A 23,740-nucleotide genomic window follows, 5' to 3' on the forward strand; every position below is an offset into this window, starting at 1 on the left:
CAATTGATTTCTAGTTGCATGCCATTGTGATCTGAGAAGATGCTTGATATTATTTCAATCTTCTTGAACTTGTAGAGACTTAGTTTGTGCCCTAACATGTGGTCTATCTTTGAGAATGTTCCATGTGCACTTGAGAAGAATGTGAATTCTGTAGTTTTGGGGTGTAATTCTCTGTAGATATCTATTAAATCCATTTGATCTAGAGCTTCATTTAGAGCCTGTGTTTCCTTGTTAATTTTTTGTTTAGAAGATCTATCCAGTGATGTCAGTGAGGTACTGAAGACCTCTGATATGGTTGTATTGCTGTTGATTTCTCCTTTGAAGTCCGTCAAAAGATTTTTAGTATATTTTGATGCTCCTATATTGGGTGCATATATGCTTATCAAGGTTATATCTTTTTGTTGGATAGATCCTTTCAATATTGCGTAGTGGCTTCTTTGTCTGTAGTTATGGCCTTCATTTTGAAATCTACTTTATCAGATATGAGTATTGCTACCCCAGTTCTTTTTTGGCTTCCCGTTTGCTTGGAAGATTTTTTCCATCTCTTCTCTTTCAATCTATGTGAGTCTTTTGTTGTGAGGTGGGTCTCTTGTAAACAACATATATGTGAGTCATGCTTTCTTATCCAATCAGCTACTCTGTGTCTTTCTATTGGAGCATTTAAACCATTCACATTTAAGGTGATAATTGATATGTACTTATTTATTGCCATTTTTGTTTAGTGTGGTTATATTTTTCTTCCTATTTTTTCTATTAATTACAGCAGTACTTTTAGCATATCTTCCAGTGCTGGTTTGGTGTTAATGTATTCCCTTAACCTTTTTTTTTTGTCTGGAAAGCTCTTTATTTGACCTTCTATTTTGAATGATAGCCTTGCTGGATAGAGTAGTCTTGGATTTAGATCCTTGTTTTTCATGACCTTGATTACTTCATGCCACTCCCTTCTGGCTTGTATGTTTCTGTTGAGAAGTCAGCTGAGAGCCTTATGTGGGTTTCCTGTAGGTAACCTGTTGCTTATCTCATGCTGCCTTTACAATTCTCTCTTTGTCTTTAATTTTTGGCATTTTAATTACTATGTGTCTTGGTGTGGGCCTGTTTTGGTTCTTCTTATTTGGGACTCTCTGTGCTTCTTGAACCTGATTGCCTTCTTTTTTCACCAAGTTAGGGAAGTTTTCTGTCACTGTTTCTTCAAATATATTCTCTAACACCTGCCCATTTTTTTTCTCTTCGGGGACTCGTATGATGCGAATGTTATTACTTTTCCAGTTGTCCCTCAGTTCTCTTAAGCTGTCTTCCTGTTTTTTAATTGTTTTTCCTTTTGGTTTTCTGATTGGTTGATTTTTTTCTACCCTGTCTTCTAATTCACTGATCCAGTCCTCGGCTTCCTCTACTCTGCTGATTAGTCCTTCCATTGTGTTATTAATTTCTGCTATGTCATTCTTCATTTCCACTTTGTTGGTTTTCAGTGTTTCTGTATCTTTACTCATGGTGCTGATATCCTTACTCTTGCTGTTGAGCTTCCCCAAGATCATGGCTCTGAACTCTACCTCTGATAATTTGCTAAGCTGCATTACATTGATCTCATCTTTGATAGAGTTCTCTTATTATTTCATTTGGGATTTATTTTTGTGTTTCACCATTTTTCTATCTCTGTTGGTTTTGGAGCCTGCCAAATTTTCCCTGTGGGTGTGGGTGTTCTGCTGTTTGTGGCTCCCTCTACTGGGTTTAGATGAGCCTGGGTGGGCCCATGTTAAACACCATTGCTGTGTCTTACTTTCCTGGGTACATTTGCAAGCCCAGGAAAGGTTCATTTATCCTCTAGCTTTTTCCTGGAGGCTAGTAGTCTCAGTTACTCAGTGCCTTGGAATGTAGTCCTCGCGTTATGCATAAGTGAATATCCATAGGTGGGATAGATGCTGGTTATTAATGAGCCTCAATTTGCATTTTTTTGCCTCACCTGGGAAAGATTGAATCTCTGGGGGAGGAGGGCTGCTGCTTTTCCCCACAGCTGGGGGAAGGGGCACACTGACCCCCGTCCTTTGTGGCCACAACTCAGCAAAAACTCTGAGTGCTCTGCAAATCCTGGGTGTTCCCACAGAGCTCCACCCCAGTCTGCCCTCCCTCTGCTGTAGCCCCCAGGTGAATGGCTGTGGCTATTTTACTGCTCTCTCCTGGCCCTCTGCACTGTGGAGTGGGCTTGGTCTTTATTCCCTAAGGACGCTGCTCACAGCTAAGACTGCTTCTGTCCATGGGCTCCCAGCCTGCTACCCTCTTATGCCTCTGCAGATCCTGCTAGTGTCCCTGGTTATATGGTCCTGTCCTGCTGCTTTTCTGTTGCTTTTTTCTGAAGATTTGTCTTTATTTAAGTTGTAATTCTTGTTTGTTCCTGGGAGATCCTCTGTGTAGCTTCTATTCACTCTGCCTCCATTTTCACATCCTCTAAGCCTATCTTGTATGCAGCTGGGTCACACAGGTCTTTCTGGTGCCCCTGCACCCTGCAAGTCCTGTGGGTAACTGGATCGCACAGTCCCTTTGGGGACCTGGCTCTTTGCCTATGTCTATGGGTTGCTGGGTCACACAGGTCTCTCTGGTGCTTCAGCACCCTGCAGGTCCTGCTGGTAATTGGACGGCACAGTGCCTGCTGGATGGCACAAGCCTCTCTGGTGCCCCCCGCACCCTGCAGTTCCCACAGGAGAGTAGCTGGATAGCACCAGTCTCTCTTGGGCTCTGGCTTCCCACTGCTCTTGTGGGCTACTGGACTCTACATGCCTCTGTGGAGCCCCAGGTCCCGCTGCTGGTGGCTGAGTTGTGCTGCTGCCCAGGGGGGCTCAACTCCTGCTCAGCTTTTGCTGTAGTTTTTGCGGGTGGGTCTCAGCTGCTAGTCTGTGCTTCTGTTGCCTGGGGATGGATGTCTGCTCCCCAGCCTCTGTTTCTGTGGGTATATCTCGACTCTGATGGGCTGATACTATGGGGGATGGTACTGGATTCTTGGCTGTCTGCGGCTTCTGCAACCATTACCTTGGGAGCTCCACCACTGTGCAATAATCTGTGTTGACAGTGTCCGATGGTGCCAGGTGCACTGGTGGCTCAGGTTGCTGGGCCCCAGCTACTCCCACTGCCTCCTCCCAGGGAAGACCCGGGATCTTCCAAGGTGGTGGGACCTCCCTGTGTCGCAGGGAGAAGCACCCTGAAGGGCAGCTTACTGTGGTAGCCGGCTGCTCCGTCCACAGCACAGGAACCTTCTGCTCCCCGGCTCTGCCCTGCTCGGGTTTGGTCGTCCACCTTCACGTCCACTCACACTCTCTTACACACTCGTTCACTCTCTCACACTCACCCTCCTTCCGGCCCTGCCCGCCGCCATCTTTTTAAGACAGTGTTTCTTAAGTTATCCATGGTGAAATATGACTTTTGTGTTTATTTCTAATCCATCATGGACTTATACATTTTTTGTAAAATGAAATAAAAATTAATGGATAGCAAAATGAAAAGGGGGTGTGGGATCTGGGACGAGGGTTTCAATGAGGGGAAAAAGGAGGAACATCTGTAATATGTTCAATAATAAAGATAAATAAAATAAATGAAATAAGAAATTAAAAAAATGAAATGGGAAATAAACCAAAACCATACAAATTGCAAGTCCCAATTTTTATTATTAAATTCAAGACATAAAAGAACTCTGCCAGTGTGCTACAGAGTTTCTAAATGCTTACTCTCAATTATTTAAAAATTTTTTAATTAAAATATTTTGTTTGATAAACATGACTTGTTATAATTTATAAATTTAATGTGTACCGTGTGTTACTTTGATAAATTTAAATACTTTAATATAATTGTCATTGAAGCAGTATTTCTCTATCTTGGTACTTACTTTGTCAAGGACTGAGAGCAAATAAACGTGAGTTAAGTTCTGTTACTATGACCATTTTATTGCTATAGAGACTGAGATTCAGAGAATTTAAGTAGTACAGTTGAACCTTGAGCAACGTGGATTTGAGTTGTGTAGGTCCGTTTATTTGTGGATTTTTTTTTTATCCTCACCCGAGGACATTTTCCCATTTATCTTCAGATAGAGTTGGAGGAAGAGAGAAGAAGGAGAAGGAGAAGGAGAAGAAAGAGAGAGAGACACAGAGACAGAGAGAGAGAAACATTAACATGAAAGGGACACGTCTAGTGGCTGCCTCCCGCTTGACCTCAACCAAGACTGGGGATGAATCGCAACCGAGGTACATGCCCTTGACCGGAATTGAACTCATGACTCATTGATCTATGAGCCAACATGCTCTAACCTCTGACCCAAACTGGTCAGGGTAGGGTTTTCTTTAATAAATATCTGTACTGTTTTTTTAAAAAAAGTCTCTGGACCTACATTGTTCACCATCCATATTTTGAGTAGCTTGTTTAGCCTCTTGCTGAGACTCTTGCCACATATTTATGGGAAGTGTTTATATTTGGAAACCTTATGTACTTACTGTATGCATTTATGTGTGTGTGCATGGGGTAGTGGTATTGTTCTCTCTCCTCCTTACCTCTTTTTATATCCATTACTTCCATGTGGGTGAAACCCTTAGCAACACTTTCCAACAACACGTCACTGCCAAGTTCTTTGGGAATGCAAAGGGCCTAGCACATGCTGGACCTCTAGTTGCTCGTTGCTGGACACAGCAGTCTCTGTTAGAGCTTTCTCTCTCTCTTTTTTTTCCACTTTGTTCTATTTTATTTTTAAAGGGGGTGCTATCAACATTTAGATAATGGACAGGAACGACTACTGTGAACATAATAGGTGCATATACTTGATTTTGAATTTAGAACTCTGATCTCCCCTTTCAAACCTTATTTTCCTGCCATTACTTTAAAATTAAGAGGAACTGTTGAATAGTATGTAAATTATATGTTTGTACCCACCATCTTTCTTCTCTTCCTTCTTTGCATTTATTTTTACCAAGTAAGTAACCAGTGATGTCCTCTCAGGGCATTCCTGTTGAGAGTAAGACTTTGCCATGGGCTCCCTAGGCAATTTCTAAAGTTTCCCTAGCTCCTTGCTCTATAAAGCCAGAATGAACTGACCTTTGGAAAATGGTGGACATTCTCCAACTCCTGTGGATTTTATTTCCTATATATCTCACAAATCTGTCCACTTCTATTCATTTCTGCTACTGCCAATCTAGTTTGAGGCACTGGCCTTTCTCACCTGCACCGCTGTAAATGGTAACTGTCAATAATGCTATAACCAGGCACCTGGATGCATGCCACGTGCCCATAGATGGCTTCTACATTGCATGGGCACATTTTGATGTATTACTGTTTGAGTGATAGCCCTGAATGTAATTATTCTTGTCTTCAGGTAAAAATCTGAAAATACTTAAAGTTTCTCATTATGCAGGCAAGAGATGTGGGCTCTTGTCCTCCCTGGACGCAGGGCTCCTACTGTGGGTCTGGGGCTCAGGTGAGCCCTGTCCAGGGAAGTGCAGTGCCCGGGAATGGAAAAAGGGATTTTAGTTTGTGGTTGGAACAGGACACTTAACTGTGACCAGCAACAGCAGTGGATGGGCATACAGTGATGTGGGTGGTCACTGGTACTCGTGTAATATTTTTGGCTGTGTATCACAGAAAGGAGAAAAAGTCTGCATTTGTGATCAGATTAGAGAGAGTTTTGCAATGAACTACAACATAAAGAGACATTAAAAGTTGCTTAAAGAACTGCGTTTTATTGGAGCAGAAGGTAGGTGCTGTTTACAGCAAACATTTTGGGGCAAACTCAGACCTCCCAAGACCTGAAGGCTTCTCCAAGTTCTCCCTGTGAGTAAGGTTAATTCTCAAGGCAGAACAGGAGCATGCCTCGGCCGCCCTCAGGGAACAGAAGAGCAGAGTCGGACATGGGCAATGCAGCTCAGACTTGGGAAGATGGAGGAGGAGTGCTGCTTCCTTGTTGGCAGAGCGTCCCCGAGAGGGTGTGCTCTGCCCTGAGCCCTCTGTCTGTCCAAGTGCTCTTTATGATGATTGACGAGGAGGCGGCCAGCAGGGGCAGACCCCTGCCCCTTCTCTGATTCTGATGAAGACAGCAGGTTGAATAAAACCAATATACAAGCCATTTTCTATTTCTAGGTTTGAGGGGGAAAGGCACTAAGGACAACTGTGTTTGTACCAAATGTTGAGAGTAAACTACATGTCAGGTGCAAAAACAAATTGTGAATTGGCATTTAAGTTAATCATTTTTTCCTTGCATGCTTATCTATCAGGACTTGACATGTTCTGCTGAAGGCTACTGGTGGAACCCCCTTGAGGGGGCGCTGCTGCTCCCACTGGGGGTGCAGTTTGGAAGAGAAAGAATATGTTCAATGGCATCTATCTCCTCTTTTTGTAGGAGGCAGACACCCTGAAGGGAAGACAGGATGCTCACCTCATGATACTTCCTCTCAATTTGGGAATCAGAGTCTCATGAGAGCCCTCTGACACATGTGGTTGTCATGATGGCAGAGAGAGGCTGGGGATGTAGCTCAGTTTTCTGGCTGATCTTAAATCATGAAACTACTGGACTCAGGTAAATATATCACCTCCTATTTCCTGGTCTCTCAAGGTCTGCCAAGATCTGTGGCCCATGGGACCCCTGTCTGATTCAGTAGCTCCAGATCTAGGGGAACCCTGGCTGGAGCAAAAGAGACGTAAACTAGGAAGGGAGCTCCTGGTGTGTGTATTGGGAGAGAGAGTTAGAAAGAGACTCTGTGTCTAGGGAAGAGGGAAGAAGTCATATACCAAGAGGGCTCAATCTTAACCCAGATTCTAGGAGAATTAAGGATTAGGGCAGAGAGGTGGGGGCCTGGGTAGAGAGGGATTGGATGCCACAAACAACTACTGGATGTTGTCTTTCTCTCCTCCGTTTCTTGGAGGAAAGAATCCAGGACACACATTAGTGGAGAACTACACAACCCTCCCCTCTTTCCTTGGAGTTTTGTGTGATACCACAGCTGCATCCTCGAGAGCGTGGAGCTTGGTAATTAATATGATCCTCTCAAGCCCTTTTTTCTTTCTGCTGAATTCTAAACGGTTTGGTTATGGAGCCAGGTAATATGAACTGCTGAGAGCTAAATTGTCCTGGCCAGTGAAAGAAGAACTTGAAGTTCCTTTGGCAATCTGTGAGAGAAGAGGTGAGTGCCATAGAAACATAGTAAGTGGCGGTTTGAGGCCGGGTTATATAAGAGGAAGGCCTAGTGACGTTTCTCTAGGGTGAGTGATGTTTGGAATAAAGTACTTAATGTTTAACTGGGATTTATTTAAGTTGATGGAATAACCCCCCTTCCTCATCAACTTGCTTCAGCCTGAATGGTCAATAAACTCATGAATGGTGAGCTTTGTTTCTTTGGTGTGAAATGAGCAGCACTTCTTGGGGGTGAGAGACAGCGTGTGCAAAAAATTATGGGCCCAGAGAGAAAGACAATGATGAAAACTGGAGTATCTTGGGGTGACTGTTTGAAAAGTTTGGACTTGAATGACTCAAATCAGCTTTCATCTAGCTCTAACAGGGAAGATGTTTCTGGTGAGACTGGGTCATATAAGACCAATTTTGATGAGGTGGTAAGAGCAGAAGTCAGATCTGAGCCCACTACTGAATGAATCAAAGGCAAGAGAATAGAAACTACACTGTATGGAAAATTCTTCTGAGTCATGGAAATTACACAGAATGCAGTTAGTTTGGTGGACTGTGCTGCAGATCTTGCGTTCACTTCGTTTTACTTAAAGGAACAGGACGCAGCGGATGCTAAAAAAAAAAGAAAAAAAAAAAAGAAAATAAATAGAAACATTTCCAAAGCAACATTTGTGTTTTGGATTCCAAATTTTTACGCTGTAGACCAGTAAGTGAGTGAGATTTTCTTATGTGAAAAATGGGGAGATTAAATCTGTGACAAGATTTTTCAAAATGACACACAGCTCCAGGGGCGAGGAACACAGGCCTGTGCCCGCCTGAGGAAGGCCAGGGCCCAGTTTATGGCTGGTGGGCGGTTCGTGGGCCAAAGACGTGTCAGAATTTGGAATTCTAGAGATAATTTGCCTCTTTGAAATAGAATGACCACGATGGCCTCTTTATAAACTATAAACTTAAACTTGAGCTAAAATTTTATGAGCTAACCTCATTAGTTAATGTGTCATATAAAAATGCCCAATTGGAAATAAAATGCGAATCGAAAGGGTAGATGAGCATTTAAATATTTTCAGGATAACATTTTTTAATAAACTTGGACTAAAATAAAGAGGAGAAGAGGTGCTTTACAAATTCCTGAAAACTTCTTCAGTTGTCTGCATGTGGCCATGACTCCCCTTCCCGTCTGCCCGGACTCACAAACACCCCTTCCCTCCGCCCCAGACACCGAGACGTAAACATTACTGGAGGAACTTACCATTTTCCGGTTTTCATGAGTTCAACTGCTTCATTGATTTTATCAAGATTCAGAGTATGGGTAATTAGAGGATCTAGATTAAACTTCTTTGCCATATAATCGGAAACCAGTTTGGAGACGTTCTCTCTGCTTTTCCAGCCTGGAAGTAGGACAGATCAACAACAGATTTTATTTGTGAGACTCACTCTACAGGATGGGCCATGCAGGGTAACTACTGGAGGGGTTGGCTTTGACTGAGGAAATCTAAGGATTTCCCCACAAACTTGTCTCAGTCCTCAGGAGATTGCCTGTCTCAACCATATACCCTGTATCAAAGGCTGCTCTTCTGAAAGTCCGGAGAACTCTGGTATAAAAGAGAATTTACTTAAAGCAACTGGGCTGTGGACCTTGTCTTAGATGTTCTTTGTGTCAGGTTGCACTGTCTGGGGAGCCGTAAATCCACATCTAATGTATAACAAAGGCCAAAGTCTTGGGAACCATGAACAGAAGCAATTCAAAGGTTAGAAACAGGACATTCTGTGTGTGTGTGTGTGTGTGTGTGTGTGTGTGTGTGTGTGTGTTGATCTGCAGTTCCATGAAAGAGCCAAATATCTTAAGGGAAGAGAAGCATTTTCACCATGGTAGTGATCTCAGTGACAGCTTTTGGAAAAAAGAATGTGTACAAATCAAGATAAGAATGAAATGTACCTTCTGGAAGTAAGACTTGCACAGGGAAAAATGGGGTCCACCAGGGGAACAGAAACAGCATTGCATTTTCCCTGTTTTCATAATTTTTCAGAAATGCCATTTTTACATTTAGGGTTGTGCAAGCCACCACCCAGAAGTGGTGGCCTGTTGTTTCTGGGAAGGGTGAGTGTGATGTAATTGTGCAAGGCGGCCAGTGTCCTGGTAGCATGTTCTGCGACAGGATCTTGGCAGTTACTTGCCACGTTCTCTAGTCTTCCCAGTTATTCTCAAATTACCTAAAACTATTCTAATGGATATATTTTGCATCTAAGTTGGTTTCTGTTATATGTACTCAAGAATTCTAATGCGATGTATGTCATGACATGAAGGGATGGTGTATTTTTCTATTTTTTCAAAAACTGAGATATCATTGACATATAACATTGTATTAGTTTTCAGTGTACACCACAATTATTTGATGTATGTGTATATTGTGAAATAATTACTATTAAACTAAGGTTAGTTAACATTCATCATGACACATAGGAACAATTTCTTTTTTCTTGTGGTGACAACTTTAAGATCTACTGTCTGTGTTTTTATTTTTTGATTGGTGATCTGATAAAGCATTTTCATATCTATTCAAGGAACACTTTCACTTGTTTTTTGTTTCTTCTTTCAACCAAATAATCTAAGAAGGCTCCAGGAGCACAGACTAGGCTAGGCAGTGTTTCTTAACATTTTGGTGGGGAAATTCTTCACTGTGTACATTGTAGGAAGTTTAGCAGGCCTCTTCAACACCCATGACACGCTACCCTTAATTAAAAACTACTGAACCAGAGAAAGGAATTAATGTAATGATCATTATACGAATGTTTAAGTGGTGGGTGACATAGTTTATGAGGATTACTTAAAATATTGGTGATATTATTTTACAAGAGTTAGCTGAGTATATGTATTTGGAATCAACAGTTATGGTCTAAACACAATAGAGGGAAACAACAATGGGTATGCCCAATTATCCCAGATAGAGGAACTGACAATCACAGTTGAAACTGGATTCTTACTTTTTTCCCTGGCTTTGTCATTTATCTACTTTTTTGTAAATGGATAGGGTAAGACTTCTAACACCCATAAGAATACACCACCACAGCTAATTTGGAAACCACAGCTAGCTCACTAGTCCAAATAATGCAGATAGCTCCTAATTCTCATCTCTTTTGCCCAAGAATTCAGTTTGCCTAAAATCTCTGGCTAAATAAATACATTTCTTCTTAAATATCAGATTACTTGCTTATAAGCCCAGGACTCTAAGAATATTTATTTAATTTACCTTCTTTATACTTTTCATAAAAGACTTCTAAAGTGTGTAACATTTCTAACACAAATTTTAAAAATGGAAAATCAAACTATTTTATGATTTTTTTCTTGCAAAAAAAATAAATCTCATTTGCTTTTTATCAGTAGTATTTCTTTTCAATCATGAATCCATTATGTTTAATGTCTTTGAGTTGGTATAATGACAACTCAGTTGTTTCAGATAATATTAACGTTACTGAACAATGACTACAAATGGTTCAATATATCTTCCAAAGAACCCCAGTTGGCAGGTATATAGCTCAATTGAAGTATACTTATTAATTGCAAAATTGCCTTCCTTTTTCAATTTAGAATTTGCATTAAACTTTGAACAGTTGTTTCCTCACCAATCAATTTTTTAAAGTCTCTTCCCTGTCTCTGCATGAGAAAAAGCTTACCAAGAAGCAACTGTAGACATCCAGTACCCATCCCCTTATTTTGGATATTTATGTGTTGAAACAAAAACTGTAGTCTAAAGCTCCTGTTTTATGTGCCTTCTCAAGTATTTATAATACATTTCTCTAGTATCCCACTTTCATACCCCTACAAATCCCCACTCTTCCCTGCTTCATCCATACCTCCAAAAACAGATCCCTTCAAACAACGTCCTGAGAAGAACAAGAGGCCATCGATGCTGAGCTGGACACCATGACCCAAGAGCCCAACAATCACGCAGACCCCATGGCTCTCGTGGCAGGAAGCCAGGGCAGCTGCCTTTGTAAAGCAATGAAAGACAATGCAGGGGTTAAATGATATACTTCAGAGTCAGAGGTAGGGATTTATGTCTCAATCCCAGTTTGATGGCTCAACAGTCTGGTCTGTGACCTTCTTTTCTGGTTCTCTCTGTCCTCATTTGAAATAACAATTTATAACGATATGCTGAAACGTAAGCAAGACATTGTGTGCTGCCAAGTATACATGGTATCTGGCATTTTAGATTCAACAGATGGAAATTTAAAAATGGAAATACTAATAGCACCCATGGGAGTAATAATACTATCACCGCTACTACAGCTGCTGCTGGTACTACTACTAATTTGTACAGGAACCATTACTGATACTGATGGTTAGAGTTAACATTTGTTTTAGACATCTGAGAGTACAATTGGATATTTGTATAGCATCATGTATTAACAAAGCAATCCACTAATGTTCCCATTAGTTATTTTTTTTTTATTATTATTTTTTTTATTCTCACCTGAGGACATTTTTCCTTTTTTTGTTCAGATAGAGTGGGAGGGAGAGAGAAGGAGAGAGAGAAACATGGGCGTGGAAGGGACTCATCGAGTGGCTGCCACCCACACGACCGACCAGGGCCGGGGACAAACAGCAACCGAGGTATGCGCCCTTAGCGGGAACCGAACCCAGGTCTCTCAGGACCGCAGGCCGACGCTCTAACCGCTGAGCCAAACCGGCCAGGGCCCATTAGTTATTTTTAAAGGCTATTTCTCAGAGCCAGACTGTCTGTGGGAAAGACTGTGAGAAAGGTTGCCTATATTTTTTAACAGAGGAGAAAATTTATGTGTAGTGAAGAGTGAAAAGACTTTGGAAGCTAAAGAAAGGACCTAGGATGGAAGAGACATTTCTTGGGTTTCCATTCCGGTGACTAGAAGATGGAGCCATGCAACACAATAGTACATTGTTTCTACAAATCCCCCAGGGTAGCAAGTCTCACATTGTGAAATAACTTCTTCTCCATTCAGATTCTTTTATATAACAATGGTTAGTCAGAAAAACATCACCTGTTTTCTTTATTTTGAAATGACCCTATTTAAGCAAGATTGGTAAATATTTTCCTTGGAAGCTTATCTCAGATCCAACCTGAAAGAATTTGCTGAAAGTGTGAAGCTCATTGCTTTATGGGATTATTAATCGGATATTGTCCTTATCCTACCTACATCTTCTGGCTTAGAAATGAAGTTATTAGGCTTCTGCTTGTTATGAAATAATCGAGTGAAAATTCTTTACAAAGTCTTTTTGTCCTGCCTATTGGAAGCTGCTTATTTGAAGGAATGGAATGATGGAACAGAGGGAGGAGAAAACTCAGTATCTGGGGGTAATGAACAGATTTTTAGGAGTGGACAGAAGGTATCAGGTGGGATGTCATGGGCACAGGAAAATTAAATAGAAGAGTGTAGAGGAAATTTTAGAATTTTCATTCAAGGAAAATCTACAGTGATGATTGGAAGAAATATTGGTAATTTTCACTTCAGAGGATCACGTACCACCATTTCTGGGTTTCCAATGACCTCAAAGCAAAACTCCACACCCGCACCTGTCATTTCAACTAAAACTTTTTGGATGGGTTTCTTGAAGTCCTGTGGGCTGATGCACTCAGTGGCACCCAATTCCTTTGCCTTCTCAAATTTGTCTTTGTTGATGTCCACCCCGATGATCCTGGCTGCTCCGGCCGCTTTACAGCCCATGACAACAGACAGGCCGACTCCTCCGAGGCCAAACACTGCACAGGTGGAGCCTGGCGTCACCTGAGCACACGAAAGCATAAAACAGAAGGAAAGAGAACATGTACTTTTACACAGTTGGAAAGACCAAGTCTGTATATACTTTTTTGAGACATAGGTGAAGGATATTTCCAAATAAAACAGATTTTAACCATAGTTTCTCAATATGGGATAATTTTTGCCAGAGGAGCAAAAAACAATTACCTGCATATAGAAAGTTTCAACTCTCTATATTATACAGAAATTAGCATGAGTAGAAGCAGTTTAATGAACTTTCATTGAATCTGAAGACTTGTCACAGTATTTATTTACTTTTATTTATTTTTGTTAATCCTCACCCTAGGGTGTTTTTCCATCAATTTTTAAATAGCATAGAAGCAAGAGAGAGAGAGAGAGAGAGAGAGAGAGAGAGAGAGAGAGAGAGACATCCATGTGAGAGAGACACATCGATTGGTTGCCTCTCTCACAACCCTGACCAGGGCTGGGGATTGAACTTGCAACCCAGGTATGTGCCCTTGACCTGGAATTGAACCCGCGACCATTTGATCTGAGGGCCGATGCTCTAACTGTTGAGCAAAACTGATCAGGGCACAGTATTTATTTAATTTCAGATATTTGTGAGTTCTTTAAAACCATGCCCATCTTCCTCCAACTCTTTATTTTTCTTTTCTTGTGAATATCTGTAAACTTTACATTACTTACAATGTCAATGCCTTATGAAGGCAAAGGGTTATTTTTTATTGGATTCCAAATGAGACTAATGACAACTGAATCCGATTCATGCTATCTCTCTGTATAGTATAGGGACTAATGGAAATTGGGAAAAATAAAGAACTAAAATTCAACAGCCAGTTAAAGAATAGAGTTGTGCAGAATTGGGTGATGTTCCAATAATAATAATAATAAGAAGAATAACAGCGATTCATTTGATCAGAGTGGGGTTACTTGACCAATCTGTTTTATATAGCAACACCCCTTTCGTCAGTTGGTCTTTCTACTTTCCTTTCCTTTTATGAGCACCACCCGATGCATTATACAACAGAATAGAAGCTCAGTGAGTTTCATTAGCTGCTGAATCCCTCACCCAGAATACTGAATGACTCCATAAATGTTTGTTGAATGGAAAAAAAAAGAATGAACTGGAATATGGAAGGACACATCGTCATTTTGTGTTGTGTTTGTGTTGTGTTTAACTCCCAGGAATTCCTGATGTCTCCACTTGCAAATGGAGTCCAGACCCAATTTGTCATTTACTAATGACTAAGAGGGAATGGGCAAGATGTTGAAGAGGAGGGTATGGGTTGACTAGACAGATAGTAAAGAACTCAGGATGTTTAGAGGCAGGCTTGTGATTCTTCCTCAGGTTGTATGATCATGGCCCAGATGCATGAGGACTTTCAACACCATATACCAAGAATTCCATTTATAATGAGTATAAATGCTTCTCACCTTGGCAGTGTTGATTGCAGCACCATACCCAGTGGAAAACCCACAGCTAATGAGGCATACTTTCTCCAGAGGAGCACCTGCATCAATCTTGGCAACTGAGATTTCTCTTATCACTGTGTATTCAGAGAAGGTGCTTGCATTTGCAAACTGATATATTGGTTTTCCCTTGTAGGTAAACCTACTGGTACCATCAGGCATCAGGCCGGTATATGACTGTCTTTTATAGACCAAAAAACAAACAATTTTATATTTAGAATTAGAAAGCTTTGATTTCTTCAAAGACATTGAATTAATTTTTCAAAAAGAAGATATGAGTAAAAACTTACTTGAGTTGTACACAATAATTGTCTTCAGAATTAAGGCAAGAGGCACACTCTCCACACTGTGGTAGAAACAGTGTGATAACTTTATCACCTAAGAAAACAAAGTCATTTAATAAAATGTTATCTTTGAAAGTAAAGAGAGAGCTGTTTCTCAAGACCTAAATGGCAAGGTACTCAAGAAAATATTATTACTGAGAGTCATTTCCACATTTAACTGTGTTGATATGAAACATGTACCAAAAGAGAGAATGTCTTTGACCTGTGGGTCTAGCCCTGAGCTTGGCTGCTGAATCCAAAGGAGCTGGCCCCAGATTTGCCTCCTTGTAAGTTTCTTTTGAAACTGTAGATGCTTTAATCACATAGCCATTAAGCCAAATCTTATCTTTCATTTTTCCACACTACCTTCTGCTATCAGGAATTAGATTTAAAATAACATGGATGTCACATGCTCACAACATAAGCTTCTGGATTAGGGAGAAATGATTGTCTGTGTGTCGTCCTGTGTATTTCACATCTGTTTTCTCCTTGGCCATGGAGACCAAAGGTAGGTATATTCTCTAGTAATAGTCAATGTACAAGGAGAAGATTAGAATAACTTGCCTGTGGCGGACGTTCTGACCACCCCATTGTCTATCACTGTAAACTAGAGCAATTTATTTCATATTCTTAGTTTAAAATTTTGTAGGACTTAGGTTCTTTTTGTTTTCTTTATTTTTGGTTTTTAAATAGTAACACAGACATATGGTAAGAACTTAAACTGTACAAACGTGAAGATTAGCCTCTAGTCTCTATCCCCCCACCTCACGGGGACAATTATTCTTCTCAGGGTCCATGGTATCTTTCAGAGATATAACACCTTTAAAAATACAATGGCTAGCATACTATTTACCCTTGTTTTTTTTTTTATCCTCACCCAAGGACATTTTTTTAAATTTTTTTGTTCAGATAGAGCAGGAGGGAGAGAGAAGAAGAGAGAGAGAGAGAAAAACATCGACATGAAAGGTACACATTGAGTGGCTGCCACCCGCATGACCCAACCAGGGCCAGGGACAAACTGCAACCGAGGTAAGTGCGCTTAGCAGGAACCGAAGCTGGGTGTCTCTGGATCACAGGCCGATGCTCTAACAGCTGGGCCAAACCGGCCAGGGCTACCCTTGGTTTTTAACTTAACAATATATCTTGGAGATTTCTCATTTTAGTACATATAGAACTCTATCATTTTGTTTAATAGTTACATAGTATTCTATTGTATAGATATATCATAATTTATTTGACTGGTCCCCTGGACATTGACAGATATTTTGATTATTTCCTGTCTTCTAAAAAATATATATTTTCTTTCTGACATGATAAATAACAATGCAGTGAATATTTTGTGCACACATGGGCGATGGTAGGCAGAATTTCTAAAATGGCCCCCCAAAGATGCCTAGTCCTAATCCCCAGAAACTGAATATGTTGTTACCATGCCTGTGAATATGTTACATGGAAAGAGGGGCTTTTCAGATGTAATTAAGGTTACTAATCAATTGACATCAAAATAGGGAGTATCCTGGATTGTTAAGGCAGACCCAAGGAAATCACATGAGCTCTTGAAAGGGGACGAGAGGAAAGCAGAAGAGAAAGACAAAACAATTCAAAGCATGGGAAGGATCTGATGTGCATTGTTGCTTTGAGTCTGGAAGGGGTGAAGGAGCCACACAGGAAGGAATGTGAGTAGCTTCAAGGAGCTGAGAGCAGCTCCAGCTGACAGCCAGTCAGTCCTACAACCTCAAGGAATTAGATTCTCCAGAATCTTCAGATAAGAACCCAGCTGGCCAACACTTTGATTTTGACCTTGTGAGACCCCATGCAGAGAACCCAGTCAGACCACCCAGACTTTTCATGTACAGAAACTGAGATAATAAATTTGTTTTAAGCTGCTAACTCTGCAGTGATTTTTGTTTTCATCAGCAATAAAAAGCTAAAATATGGGTATACTGTATCTATGGAACAATTTTCTAGATTGAAGGTATGGGTCCAAAATAGGTGCATATAAATGATGTTCCACATTGCCAAATTTAAAGTTGTTTACTTTTCAAATAATAAAGTATGAAGGAGTTCGTTGCCTACACTCTTGTCAGCCTTATATATTATCAAACTTTAAAATCTTTTCTAATTTGTTATGTAAACAGTGTTTTACCAATGCATTTAAAATTTTTATTTATTTAATATGTTTGAGGTTGGGCACCTTTTTACAAAAGCATTTGTATGTGTATATATATGTATTTTTTTCTCCCCCCAATATAGATTTTCTTTTCCCATTATTCTACTGGGCTGTTTATTTCATTTATTTTTTTATTGCTTTTAAATAATTCTTTATATATTAAGGAAATTTGCCCATTTTCTCATTTTCTTATTTGTTTGTTGATTTGGGGGAAGGTATTTCTTTTTGTAAATTCTCACCTAAAGATATGTTTTTATTGATTTTTAGAGAGAGAGGAAGAGAGATAGAGATAGAGATACAGAGAGAGAGAGAGAGAGAGAGAGAGAGAGAGAGAGAAACATCGATGTGTAAGAAAAACATCAATTGGTTGCCTCCTGTACTTGCCCAGACTGGGAATCGAACCCACAACCTAGATATGTGCTCTGACCGGGAATTAAATCCACAACTTTTTGGTGTACAGGATGATGTTCCAACCGGCTGAACCACCTGGCCAGGGCTGGGAGGGTATTTTTTATAAACAGAATTTTAAAAGTTTTTATGTTGTTAAATTGATATATTCTTTACATCTGTTTTTTTTTTTTTAATTGATTACAATTTTCTTCTCTTCTCTGAAGTAATGCACTCTTCTGTTATGGTTTTTATAGCACTTCTGTGGTTTCACTTTTCACATTTAATTTTTGGATTCATAGAGCATTATTTTTTTAATATAAAGAATGCAATAGCAACTAAACTCTTTTTCCCCTCAGATGACTATCAAGTTGTTTCAATGTCATTTATTGAACAATCATGTTTTCCTACTCAAATGTGAAAGGCAAACCTAATCCTGCACTTAATTCCTATATATATTTGATCCAGTTCTGGGTTCCTTCTCTATTTGGTTGCTGTAACATTTTTGACTATCATATGCTTCATTTAAATACATTGTTCAACAGTTTACCTCTTTTTGTAAATTTTTGTCTCATTTATACTTTCAGGTTCTATTTCAGTGAACTCTATTTTGTATTCTTTTTTTTATATTTATTTATTTATTAATTTGTTTTTGTTACAGATGTTTCTCATTTTTCCCCCACTGATACCCTCCTCCCCTTCCCCAGGGCCTCATCCCCAGCTTTGTTGTCTATGTTCATTGGTCATGCATCCATGCATGTAAGTTAATGCAAAGAATGTAACACACTGCGTATTTTTGTGTAACTTACAGTTATTCCTTTTTAAGACATGTGCAACATTTCACCTTTTATTTCACTTGATCTTGTATTTTCCTAATGTAGGTTCCAAGTTGCTGCTATTTCCTAACTCCAGGTGCCAGTTCATACCTGCTCTCACGGTGCTCACTCCTTCTCCCACACTCTCGACTATCCCAGCCCCTTCGTGGCCCATGATGACGGGATACTGAAACTGATTCTCCAACATTTTCATCTCTGTGCCACAGAGCCCTGTGGCCATGATCTGTAGGGAAGGCAAAGAGTAGTATAGTGTTCTGTCTCAGATAAAGGTATTTTAGAATTGTTCATGCTTTAAATCTTTTTGTTAGTTTGGTATGCTGCATTAATATTAATGCATTCTTAATTAGTTTTATTTCTAGATAAGTGTCAATAATTTGTTTAAAGGCATCAATATTTTTCTTTTTCTTTTTTTTTTTAGAGTGGAAAATGTTTCTTTTTAAAAATTAATTAATTAATTTTTGTTACAGATGTTCCCCCCCCCCCCAGATTCCCCCCTTCCCCTCCCTCCCCGCCCTGTCCCCAGCATTGAAATCTGTTGAAATTCACTCGTGTGAAAGGGGGATTGTTGGAAGAACACTGTAAAGGTGCTTACAACACAACTGTAGAAGTGCAGTCAGGCCTCATGGACCTAGACAGCCATCAAGCAGATTTCGTCTTCATCTCTGTACTCTGATTCAATGTGTGCATAGAGCAGAATTTTCCTACTATTGTCTGAAGACAGGCTTTTTCTTATTTCTCATCATCTTATGGTTGAAAATGCTACCAGCTCTGAGTCCTTCCAGCCTCTCCAGTGCCCACCATCGCCTGCTTTACTCAGTCTCTGTTCTTGTTCAAATTCATGGGTGAGAGAGTCCTGTTTGTAGCTTGTCAGATAATAGTTGTATACCTTTGAGTCAGGGTCTAAATCTGGCTGCGTGAGTGGTGACCCTGGGGGTAGGAGTGAATGGGGACGGCCACATGGCCTGTTGAGAAGACTCTGAGAAGAGGCCATGGATTGCACAGGTAATGTAGAAAATGGTACTCTCTTTGTCATCCATTACAAAGAGTACTTATTCATCATTATTAAAATTAAATAATAACAATGAAGTCAGGTGAACAATGTTCTGGTCTGGTGGCCCCCTGTTAGCACCACCTGGGGGAGATTTAGACTCTCATGACCATACTGCACCCAAGATCAATCAAATCACAAATTCTGAATGTCTGGGGGTGGGACTCAGTTATCAGCATTTTTCCAAACTCCCAGGTGCTTCCAAATGTGTAACCAAGATTGAGGAAAATTGTTGACGTCTGTGTTCTCACTCCACTTAGCTGTGTGACCACAGTCATTACACCTCAGTGGAGTTAAATCTTCTCACCTGTAAAATACCAGGTATTTCTAACCTGACTTTCTAGGATTTAGACTTGATTTATCTGTAATCAAATACATTATTCACACATCACATTTCAAAATAACTTAAATAGCCCTGGCCGGTTTGGCTCAGCGGTTAGAGCGTCGGCCTGCGGTCCAGGGAGACCCGGGTTCGGTTCCCGCTAAGGGCACGTACCTCAGTTGCAGTTTGTCCCCGGCCCTGGCTGGGTCCTGTGGGTGGCAACCACTTGATGTGTCCCTTTCACATTGATGTTTCTCTCTTTCTTTCTCCCTTCCACTATATCTGAACAAAAGGTGGAAAAATGTCCTCGGGTGAGGATAAAACAAACAAACAAACAAAAAACAAAATAACTTAAATACATGAAAAATGTCATGAATAAATTTTACAGATTAAAATATAGCCCAGGGGTAGAAACTTCTTTGAATCAGTATTCAGTCCTACAGCTGTGAATAAATCTCCTGTGGGCATTTAGCCGATGCCACACTTCTCTAACCTTTTCTCTGGCTGTATTTAAGGGCAGATGGAAATGTTTAATGAAAAAGAAATAGAAGAGAATGGTAGTTTTCTTTCTGAATTTAATTGTGAAAAAAATGTATAACTTAGAGTGAACAGGTCTGATTTTGGGTGTGGAAATACTTTTTTTTTTTTACCTTTATGCGAACTTCCTTTGCTTTTGGGGGGGCCACTTCTATCTCCTCAATGGAAAATGGTTCCCCAGCCTTCCAGAGTACGGCTGCTCTGCACTTGATAACCTGGAAAGGGAATATGGGCAGAAAGGAAACTCTTTAGTCTTGGGAGATGGATTCCTATAGCAATGATTATTAGATTATTATATTACTAATAATATTAGTCCAGTTCTTCCATATGCAAGCAAAAAAAGTCATTGCTTAGATATCGTCTGTGTTTAGCTTCTTTTCTTTTTATCCTCATCTGAGGACATTTTTCCATTTTTTGTTCAGACAGAGTGGGAGGGAGAGAGAGGAAGAGAGAGAGAGAAACATCGACGTGAAAGGGACACGTCGAGTGGTTGCCACCCACACGACCAACCAGGGCCGGGGACAAACTGCAATCGAGGTACATGCCCTTAGCGGGAACCGAACCCGGGTCTCTCCGGACCACAGGCCGACGCTCTAACCGCTGAGCCAAACCGGCCAGGGCTGTGTTTAGCTTCTTGAACCCCAGTCCAACTTCTTGTACTATCATCTCTTTATTCGAATTATTTTTGCATAATGCCGTGCAATCAAGAACATAGATGTCATATTTTTGATCTTACCACGAATGAAGTTGTCCAGTGGCTGTTTCAAGATTGGAATGGTATTGCAGTATGGGAGTTATTTGTGATCCTAGGTATGTGATCCTAGAATCAGTTTTGGGGCGGAGGGGTATGTTATAGAGCAGGGAATGGAGAACATCTAGTTGCGGCCATTCATCAAATGGTACAGGTCATGGGCAGGTTGAGGTTGGAGAGGTTGTTGGTAGCAAGGTAGTTAGTGTTATAACCCAGTAATTCTCCATCTGCTAGAAGAAGGAATCTCTCCCGGGTTCCTTGAGCCCAAGATGTTTTTGCAAAAATTCTGGAAGAGATGGATCAGCCATGACCATGAGCTTAACTAATCAGGAGATGCCAGACGGGACGATGAGGCATTCAAGGCTAGAGTTTAGTAAATGTTAAGAAATATAAAACAAACAACTTGTACAGTTACTAACAGCTGATATCTGCTTCTGTACACGTAGCTTGCTTGCTCTGCTAAACTCTTGAGTAACCCCTGTCCTATATAAGCAACCCTCCCCCTGAGCTCGGGGCTGCAGTTCTCCTCTGTGTAGGTTGGCTGCAGTCCCTGCGCAGGTAATAAAGCTCCTAATAGTCAAAATTACTTGATGTCTGAGTGAGGATGACTCTCCTGGGTTACAACAGTTAGTTCTTAGGGGTTCTGATTTCACCCCATCACTGTTCTCACTATAAATCCCCTTCCTATGTGATCTCACCTATTTTTATAGATTTCACCACCACCTTTATGTAGATGAGTTTGACAATTTTTATCTATGTACAGACTTGTCTCTAAGCTTTAGACTCATTTATTCTTCTGCTATTTGAATGTCCTCAGGTATCTTAAACTCAACATGGACACATCATTATTTCTTTCTCCTGTCCCCACCTCTTCCTGTCAGTGGTGGACATTACATACGATCTGCCCCTCCCTCTGCCTTCTCTATTCCAATGAGTAGCCATATAATCTATTTACTCACCCAAGAAAGGAATGTGGGAAGTAGCCTTAATTTTTATCTCTTCACCTCTATAAGCTAAAACTTTTTGGAATCTGTTGCCTCCTCTCCATTCCTGCCTCTACTGTGTGGTTCAGTCTTTACCTCACCTTTTACCTGGCTTGGGTTCATCCATTCTCTATATCATTGCCATCCAAACTGTAACCCTGATCATGCTAATCCCCTATCTAAAAATGATACGGGTGCCAATTGTTTATCGGGTTCTGTTGACACGATCTTTGTGATCTTCTTCCTACCCATCACTACAGGCTTATTTCTTGTCATAACTTGCCTTTGACTTTACCTTCCTGGCACAAAAAATATTCCGGAGATTCTCATATGAGATATTTTTCTTATTCCTATGTTTTTCCTTCAGGCTAGGTGTCCCCTTCTCTGGGAAGCCTAGCCAGGTTAGGAGAATTTCCTCTCTCTCTTTTACTACCCTTGCCCACTCTCTCTTTTTTAGTAGTATAAGGCAGTTTATTTTTAGAGGATGAGTTTTATACCCTGCTGGTTTAACAAAGCGGGGCATTATTGTAAGGCAGTGGTACTGTAAGTATGGTCCCAGACCCGCAGTGTCAATATTTGCATATTTGTCAGAAATGCAAATTAGTGGGCCTTATCCCCAAACATACTGACTTCGTTATTCTGGAAGTGGGTGGGGGGCACCAGCAGCAAGTTCTCTCTCCAGGGTGTTGGTATAGGAAACCCTTGCACACTCTTATATAATTACTCTGTCCCTCTGTGAGATCTTTGAAGGAGAGGATGTTTCTTCAACTCTGGAAAGTTTGATATAGGGCTTGATATACTGCACATGAAAGAAATGAAAACATAAAGGAAAGCTAAAACACATAAAGAGAGTAAAAGGGAAAAGGGGAGAGGAACTAAGATTAAGACAGTCTTCACCTTTAACAGTACAGAGACTAATTGGGTAATGAGACAAGCACACAAACTGATAAAAACATGAGAAGACATAGACAAGCACACAAACTGATAAAATCATGAGAAGACATAAAGAAAACTGTACTTACTTTCCCTGTAGTATTCATGATGACTTTCTTTGTATTTTTCTTGCCACAAATGAGTATATTGAAAAAGATTCTGGTTGCAACGTTCACTGTGGAAAGTCCAAGAGAACATAGGTCACTGGTTGATCAAGAGTCTGGGCCCTGTACTTCTTGTGTAATCTTATAATTGACATGCCTGGCACTCAGATTGTTTTGTTTATCTGAAACAGATTTAGCTCAGTGAGAGTGCAAAAAAATATTTTTCCTCAATCATATAAAATATAATTAGTATTGGCCCTGGCTGCTTTGGCTGAGTGGTTAAAGCATCAGCCCTCAGACCAATGAGTTGCGGGTTTGATTCTGGTCAAGGGCACTTACCCTGGTTGGGTCATGTGGGGGGCAACCAGTCAATGTGTCTCTCTTGCATCAATATTTCTCTTTCTCTCTTCCTCCCTCCCACTCTGATGAGAAATGGAAAAGTATCCTCTGGTGCGGATTAAAAAAAAATATATATATATAATTAGCACTGCAAAATTAATTTGAATTCAGAGTGAATGCTTTTTTAGTCCAAGTGCAGAGGAACTGGACTGAATCTTCTAACAATCATTAGTGTTAATATGTACTGTGTTGAGTTTTAAATTTGGTCTTTTAAATGTACAAGTTTAAAATTTCTAGTAGTGTGTATAAAATTGTTTTTTTTTATCTTATTTTTCAAATGTGGAAATGATCATCTGTCTCTAAACTTAAATAATCCTTTTTATTTTCCAAATGTGTGTCTCATTGTTGAAGAATTAGGATGTTACTAGACAGTTTTATCTAGTAATTTAGCAGAAGCTCCTCATGTCTTGGTAAACTGAGCTAAGAAAGTAAAACCAGTTTGCATAAGAAGCCTCTCAATCAGGATTTAGATTGGAGAAAATCTCTTTATGTCAACTAAGAGAGTCCTGACCAAGACCCAGGACCCTGGTGAACAGTGGGGACAAGGAAATGCATTTCCAATGAAAGGTAACATCAATGGGCAGG

At 40.3% G+C, this 23,740-nt stretch overlaps 1 protein-coding gene across 1 annotated transcript; it reads right to left on the reverse strand.

Moving 5' to 3' along the window:
- Positions 1-7,281: 7,281 nt before the first annotated feature.
- Positions 7,282-22,796, reverse strand: ADH6 (alcohol dehydrogenase 6 (class V)). The gene is made up of 9 exons (XM_036259865.1): positions 22,742-22,796; positions 20,099-20,200; positions 18,169-18,301; positions 14,653-14,740; positions 14,327-14,543; positions 12,641-12,901; positions 10,994-11,129; positions 8,391-8,529; positions 7,282-7,753 (listed from the first exon to the last, which is right to left on the reverse strand). The coding sequence occupies exons 1-9, from the start codon at positions 22,757-22,759 to the stop codon at positions 7,729-7,731; spliced, it is 1,119 nt and encodes a 372-aa protein (XP_036115758.1). The 5' UTR covers positions 22,760-22,796; the 3' UTR covers positions 7,282-7,728.
- Positions 22,797-23,740: the final 944 nt, after the last annotated feature.

The sequence above is a fragment of the Molossus molossus genome, unplaced genomic scaffold, assembly GCF_014108415.1.
Source record: "Molossus molossus isolate mMolMol1 unplaced genomic scaffold, mMolMol1.p scaffold_m16_p_1, whole genome shotgun sequence".
NCBI classification, from domain to species: domain Eukaryota; kingdom Metazoa; phylum Chordata; class Mammalia; order Chiroptera; family Molossidae; genus Molossus; species Molossus molossus.

Coding starts and splice junctions, on each gene's coding strand:
- ADH6 (XM_036259865.1), bottom strand. Junction 14,741..18,168: donor AGTGAGCACCGTGAGAGCAG/GTATGAACTGGC, acceptor TTGTTTTCTTAG/GTGATAAAGTTATCACACTG. Junction 11,130..12,640: donor TTGGAAACCCAGAAATGGTG/GTACGTGATCCT, acceptor TGCTTTACAAAG/GCAGCTGCCCTGGCTTCCTG.